The sequence below is a fragment of the Merops nubicus genome, unplaced genomic scaffold (assembly GCF_000691845.1).
Source record: "Merops nubicus isolate BGI_N331 unplaced genomic scaffold, ASM69184v1 scaffold8209, whole genome shotgun sequence".
In the NCBI taxonomy this organism is placed as follows: domain Eukaryota; kingdom Metazoa; phylum Chordata; class Aves; order Coraciiformes; family Meropidae; genus Merops; species Merops nubicus.
This window is the reverse complement of record NW_008631605.1, coordinates 1-6,930: the sequence shown is the minus strand read 5'-3', so window position 1 is coordinate 6,930 and position 6,930 is coordinate 1. Positions and strand designations below refer to the sequence as shown.

Sequence of the window (6,930 nt, the reverse complement as noted above, 5' to 3'; positions counted from 1 at the left end):
AGAGTGTTTGCAGTTACTATGAAGAAGAAGAAGAAGGTGATACTTTGCCTGTCTTAAAGCATCACAGCGCTCTCCTGGAGAACATGCACATCGAGCAGGTATGGCTAGAAAAGCTTCCAGTTTCCTTAGCTGTGGAGCTGTCTCTGCCGAGTGTGGGGTGTTCTGCCTTCTGGGAGCAACACCAATGCTTTTTAAGAGTTTGGAAAGTATTTAGAGTGTTGGACTGTCCTTATGCAAGCTCCTGTTTGCTGCAGCGCTGGCACCTGGAAAGCTTATTTTTGTTTTGCAGCTCTGGAGTTTGAGTTGTGACACTGGGGACTGGCAGCTCTTCCAGTGTTTGGAGGGGGGAGGTACCAGTTTTGAAACCTCTCGCACAGGCATTTGGGCTCACAGTATAAGGGCACATGCGTGAGGCAAGAGATTTTAAGCTGCTGCCATCAGCTGCTCCCTCGACAGGCATTTTTTGGCTCAGAAGCCCCTGCGGGCAGGGGGTAGCGTGGGGTGGCAGGCGTGACCCGGCCTGTTGAAGGCGTAACCGCTTGCCCTTCTCTGTTGCCCAGCTTGCCCGGCGCCTGCCCGCGCGCGTGCAGGGCTACCCGTGGTGCCTGGCCTACAGCACCCTGGAGCATGGCACCAGCCTGAAGACTCTGTACCGCAAATCCGCGTCGCTCGACAGCCCCGTTCTCCTTGTCGTCAAGGACATGGACAACCAGGTAAGGAGTGCGTGTGCTGCAGGGCCGGGCTGAAAGGGCATCGTTACAAGAAGCGATCGTTGTGAAGCGCCAGTCATACTGTGAGGTGGCATCATACCAAAACAAGACATTTTTCTACTGCTTAAACTAAACTTAGAGGCAGGAAAGTGCGTCGGAACTAATAGAAATCTCCCACTCCCCCCGAGCCCCCACCCAGCTTCATAACTGTAATGAGTGCTCCTTTCGATAGTACACATAGTCTTCCTTAGATGTCTCAATTAACGAGCTGTCACAAATAATGCCACTGTGGAGGTCTAGTACTTCAGCAGCTCCTAGAGTTGGTGTTCCTGTTGCCAGTGTTGTCATCTGGCTTTTAACTTGCAGGTTACAAAAGATCTTCAGGGGTATTTACTTATCTGATGTACCATACTAGCTGGTTCACATAACATGAAACACCAGCTCGTTTTTTATTTAGAAAGAGTTTTGAAATGTTTGGGTTTTTTTCTCTTGAATTTTGCACCATCCTCAAAAGCAGTTTAATCATTTTATTCTGACAGATATTTGGAGCATATGCTACACATCCCTTCAGGTTCAGTGATCATTACTATGGCACTGGTGAAACATTCCTCTACACATTCAGTCCGAATTTCAAGGTAGGTGGCTTTTCACTTGCTCAAGTAAGATTTTTGGGTCCCACTTCTGAACCAGTTTCAAGATTTCTATGAAGACAGCATATTTTGAGTTTGGAAGATGTGCCAGCTGTTGATGAATGCAGTTAATCATTCATTGCTTCAATGCAATGCTCTAAGCAAAAGTGGCTGTAATTATCTGAAGTGCTGAGAGAGCAGTCCCTAAGGGTGAAGAGAGGGCTGTAAATGGTTTGAAGTGGGGAGCAGGGAGGAATAAGGAGTGGAGTGTCAAAGACTCACCTTGGCAGGCAATAATACCAAGAATAGGGAATAATTTCACACACACTTAGGTTCACAATGCTGCTAAAATACCCCTTAATGTTCACAGCATGTGCATTTTTCAGTATTGGACACATTGTTCCTTTTTAACAGAATGCCTGTTGATTTAGAGATGCAAGCAAAATTTTAAAAGGGATTAGGGTGCCTTGTTCATTGTTTTAAATATGTTCTGTACCTTTGTTTTCTGCCTATTACTTCTTCCTCTTCCCCCTTCAAGAAAAACAAACAAAAAATAAACACAAAATAGTACCTGCTAGGAGTCAGTCTCCAGTAGTTTTTAGAGTACTAGAATCCTCACAGTCCAAATGTGTTTGGGCTTTTTCCACTCCTCAGGTGTTCAAATGGAGTGGAGAGAACACCTACTTCATCAACGGAGACACCAGCTCTCTGGAGCTTGGAGGTGGAGGGTGAGTGAATGTTTCATTTTCAAATCATGTAGCAAATTATTTTCTTTTAATGAGAATATTAACAATGGTAGTTGCAAGAAAAACTAACAAGTAAAATGGCTGAACTCACTCAGTAAGTAGACCAATTTCCATTGCTTAAAGAGGGTGACTGATGTTAGGCAAATGGGGGTTGTTGGTCTGGGGTTTCTTCTGGCTAAAATACCCCAGATGCTCTAAGTAGATACATGTCTCGTTGCTGAAGAGGTTTGCCACTGGAAGATAATCTCTAATGGCAGTTTTGCTGTTATCTTCTAAGGTTTCTCATGTGGTCTTTATTAAGCTGTCATTGTTCTGTCGGTACAGAGAGTGCTTCATCAGGCCCTGAGTTTCAGCGTGTATGAACTCGAGGGCTAAGGCTGTAGGAACAACTGCAGCTGCCTGCATGGGACATCTGGGCATGGTTTGCATTAGGAGTGTATAAACACCCCTCGTCCTCCTCCTGAACGAGAAGGGGCTCTGCCCACAGCCAAATAGCCAGGGAAGGGACCCCAGCATCTGGGGTCACCACAGGTGCATGCTTGGTCTTGCCTCTGCCTGGCTCGCTGGTGCCAGTGAAAGCGAGGGGACTGCTCCGTGGGCTTCGTGGCAAGCACTTTGCCAGGATTGAGCTCTTCACATGTAGTCCAAGAGGTCCTCGGAACGACCTAGATTCCTCTGTACAACTTCTCTGGCTGTTCCTACAGCTTCCAGTATTTTTACTGTTGAATCTAACCAAAGCTGTGTTGGGTATTTCCTTTCCAGTGGCCGGTTTGGCTTATGGTTGGATGCAGATTTGTATCACGGGAGAAGCAACTCCTGCAGCACCTTCAATAATGACATCTTATCTAAGAAAGAAGATTTCATAATACAAGATGTAGAAGTATGGACATTTGAATGAAATACTGACTGCCTTAAGGATTGGATCCATTAGGCACTTGAAAGCTAACTAGAAGGTGCAGGCTGCCTCACAACATTACATGCTTTTTCCTCAAGTTTGTACCAGAGCATGACTACGCAAAAAAGCCAACCGACCAACCCAAGACAAAGCAGAGAGCTGGTTTTGGGACGCAGTAAGAGATCACTCTGAAGTGGTTTTTTACTTCCTCTTCCAACACTAGCCTGTTGAAGATGTGATGCTTATGAAAACATCCATGGTATGCAAGTTGAAAACTTTTTCTGTAACTGTGAAAAAGATCCTGTGGGAAAACTGTAACTATCTAGTACATTCCATGTGTATTTATGTTCTATGTACAAATGCTAACCAAAAATAAAAGGTTACTTTACCAAAATCTCTACAGCATACTGTTTGCCATGGAAAAGAATCAGATATAAGTGTGCACAGCACTTAAGGGAATATGTTTTTTAAATCTTTTTATTTATTGTTATTGTATAGAAGATTTTTTTTTTTTTTGAAATGTGTTAGTTATGAGTTCTTTTCTTTTGGTGTTTGAAATCTCAGTTTGATAAAGAAATTACTATCCAGGTATGTTTCTTGTGCATTTGCATTTACTCTGAATCAATTTATTTGATTTCTGAAGTTAATTTTTATATTTTTATTTCATAAATGAGATTTGGTTTTCATTTTACCCTAATTAGAGGGTTTATTTCTGGCAGAAACACTTGAGTGCATAATTCTGTTGTTTTGTTATGTTTGCTTTTCTCCGAGATCAGGGAGAAGGTGGGTAGTGCTTCTTAACTGTACTGCCACATTCCTGTTAATTGATTATTATTTTGGCAGTGTATGGAGATACTGGGCAAAGTGCCACCTGGTATAGACTGTATCAGCTCTATAGCAGTCAACAGAATTGGTTCAACATGCTCTGAGCATCTGCCTGAGTAGTATTTGGCTGCTCATGAAGGACGTTTCTGAGAGGGGATTTTCTTTCTGTGTCGCCACCAAACGATGCAAAATAAGCCACTCGCTATGCTTTTATGAGCACTTCTCTACCAATTTAAAAGTAACTGCTTTGTTAAGGAGAAAATACAATCAGGATTTAGAGAAGTGTACTGATTCCTTAACAGGCCAGGTCATGTTAGTATAATACTTGTTTTCGTAGTAATTATATATATGACTTCCTTCCCGAAAAAGACTTGAAGCAACAGGCTGCTTTAGGGTTTGACAGGCAACTAAATACTCTTCCTTTGTTTTTCATGAAATAATCAGGTAGTTGCCCCTTTCCTTGCCCAATGCTGAAAAGGCTCCACGTTGCAAAATGACGAATTTGGGTAAATAGAGTGTGACAGAGGACTGGCAGCCTGTGCTGTTTGCTAAAGAATCCTGCTTGCCCATCAAGCTGTGGTTTCGTTTACACAATCCAAACCTGACCCACGTTAGGACGCTGTCCTGCCCTTAGGCTGGAATGTGTCATTGTCCTAAGGCAGGCAGGTTTTAGAAATGGTAGTGTGCTTCCACGCATTAAAACAGTACAGGCTAATTTTGGAATACTATTAACTTTAGTAATACAGCTCAATTAGTTACTGCTCTTCCTGTTTCCAATAGATTAAAAAAAAAAAAAAGCCAAGTGTTGTTTGTTTTTTTTTTTTTCAAAATCATTGCTAAATTTTAATCCTGCACAGAAATTTCACAGTCTAAAAACCAATGCTATATACAGTAAGCCTGTAACACGCCACACATGAGCTTTTCACACTCCCCTTCTGTGTGGTCTGCAGTAGCCATGAACAAAGTTCTTACTGGTAATGCTGTAAAATAGTTTGGAAATTGCTAACAGCATAATGTTTTGAAGATACCAGGAATACCTAATACTGTTTGCTCATTTAAATGGTGGCAGACCACTTAATATTAAAAAAAAAAATAAAATACAACAACAAAACAAACCAACCAAGTTTCAACATTTTACATACATTCCACTGTTGCTACCTACAACTTACTCCATTATATTATCCTTGTCAGAGCATATCTAAACGCTGTGATCTATATTCAAAACAGTGTTGTCCAGTCAAACTTCTGTGACCCTTGAAACTATGAATGTTGAATATATGTAATGCAGTGCTATCACAATATTTTCAATAAAGGAATTTATGCATTCAGAATCCTGTTATGGATGTTTTCTCTTGTATTCACAAACTTTAGTACATTTTGAAGATGAAAGGATGCAGCTTAAGTTACAGATTATGCTGACGAATACCTACACTTCCCCTCAAAAAGAGAATTCCAGCAATGTAATAGTTTAGAAACATGGCTAAAGAGATGGGAAATTTTGAGGGGGTGTTTTTGTTTTGGTTTGTGTGTGTTATGGTATCTCCTAAAACAGAGCTGCATTTTGAGTTCGCTCAAAGACAGGCTGTGACAAAGGGCTAAGAAGTATCAGTAGACAGTTAAACAGTTGACCTAGTAGTTGTTATTGCTTCTCTCAACTGAAGTGAATGACATGTATTCCCTCAATACTTTTGACTCACCTATTCCCAGAAGTCAGAAATCCATGTACGTCATTTTTGTAGGCATCCCTTTTATTTTGTTAAAGTCCTGAAAGAAAAATATATGAACACGAGTGAGACAAAGGCAGGCAATGTCTTAAAAGTACTGGGTTCCTGAGGATTAAAATAGTTTACATGCATATGATTAGAATTTATTTGGGTGATATCTTAAATTAGGTTGAATTGAATCTTGTTTTGCTTTCCTTAGCATGAGTATCTAGGTTTACTGAAGCCTTTGGCCACAAGCGGTGAACTTGCACTGAACTTAGACTTAGTTAGAAGGGGGGCCTGGAGACCACTGCATCCTGTGAAAGACAAGGTGGCCCCATTTGTCAGCAGAAGCTGCATCCTTGAGATAAGAAAAGGCACTACCAGCCTGGAGACAGAGAAAGGATCCAATGAGGAGCAAGAAGACCTTGGATTCATATATTACCATTGGACCGAACTACTGTGAGGGGACGGGAGCTTGGACTGTAAGGGTATAGTTGCCCAGAGATTTCTTCCTTGGAGGTCCCTCTCTGGGGGCACTCAGATTGAGATGGTTTTCTGCTGAGCTACCTGAAATAAATTATTTTAACAAAATTAGATGCCCAAGACTCTGCTATGGGAAACCTAGAGTGAAGAAACTTACTTTAACGTTGGTTCATGGCTTTTATTGAGTTTCACAGAGATGGCGTTAAGAAAAAAAACGAACCACAATTAATTGTGAAACAGAACAAACCTGTGAACCTTACTTTAAACTGTGGTAAGAATTTTCTTGATGTGAACTAAGAGGAAAATTACAGTCCCTCATTAATTCTATTGGAGAGCAAAAGCCTGTTCTGGAAACATGAAGGATATGTACTTTAGTGTTACCTGGATAAAGATTTTTGGTTTGGGATGGTGTCGAAATGTTCACTCACAGTAAGTCTTGTAGATAGCCAGGTGAGTGCAGATGTTCAATTTGGTGCTGGTTTCAGTGCAGTTTTTGCACTCCATGTTTTGCACAAAGCTACATGTCGTGCAAATTAAAACCCAGTTAATCCTTGTGTGTAACCTTTAAAGATGTAATTTGCCTGTAGCAGAGGAAAGGAGCAGGTTAGCTCATTGCAGAGGGAGCTCCACAGGTTAGCAGTGGCTGGTGAGTGGGCTTCTTCAGGTAGGACAGCTAACTGTGTCCTGTTTGTACAAGCACAGCTTGCTTGCTCTGAAAGACAGGCATATTTGAAAAATCTTATTCTAAAGTTTGCGACTCGCCACCTCTTTGTGCCATTTGGGCTGCCCGAAGAACAAAAACATCGAAGCTCTGTGGTCAGGGATTCTTCGCACCTCCGACTCCCGTCTAATGAACAGCGCAGGCGAGTTACTAGCAAAACGTTTGTAGAGAGGGCAGGTTAGCTGCCGCTTAGAACTGCCGGCTGGTGGCTGTGG

At 41.9% G+C, this 6,930-nt stretch overlaps 1 protein-coding gene across 1 annotated transcript in view; it reads left to right on the top strand.

Moving 5' to 3' along the window:
- Positions 1-3,164, top strand: part of NCOA7 (nuclear receptor coactivator 7) — a 24,956-nt gene extending 21,792 nt beyond the window's left edge. The window contains exons 11-15 of the mRNA XM_008947623.1: positions 3-98; positions 561-713; positions 1,250-1,345; positions 1,994-2,067; positions 2,848-3,164. Of these exons, the coding sequence (XP_008945871.1) occupies positions 3-98; positions 561-713; positions 1,250-1,345; positions 1,994-2,067; positions 2,848-2,983 (555 nt within the window). The 3' untranslated portion in view covers positions 2,984-3,164. The remainder of the gene's footprint in view (positions 1-2; positions 99-560; positions 714-1,249; positions 1,346-1,993; positions 2,068-2,847) is intronic.
- The last annotated feature ends 3,766 nt before the right edge of the window (positions 3,165-6,930 follow it).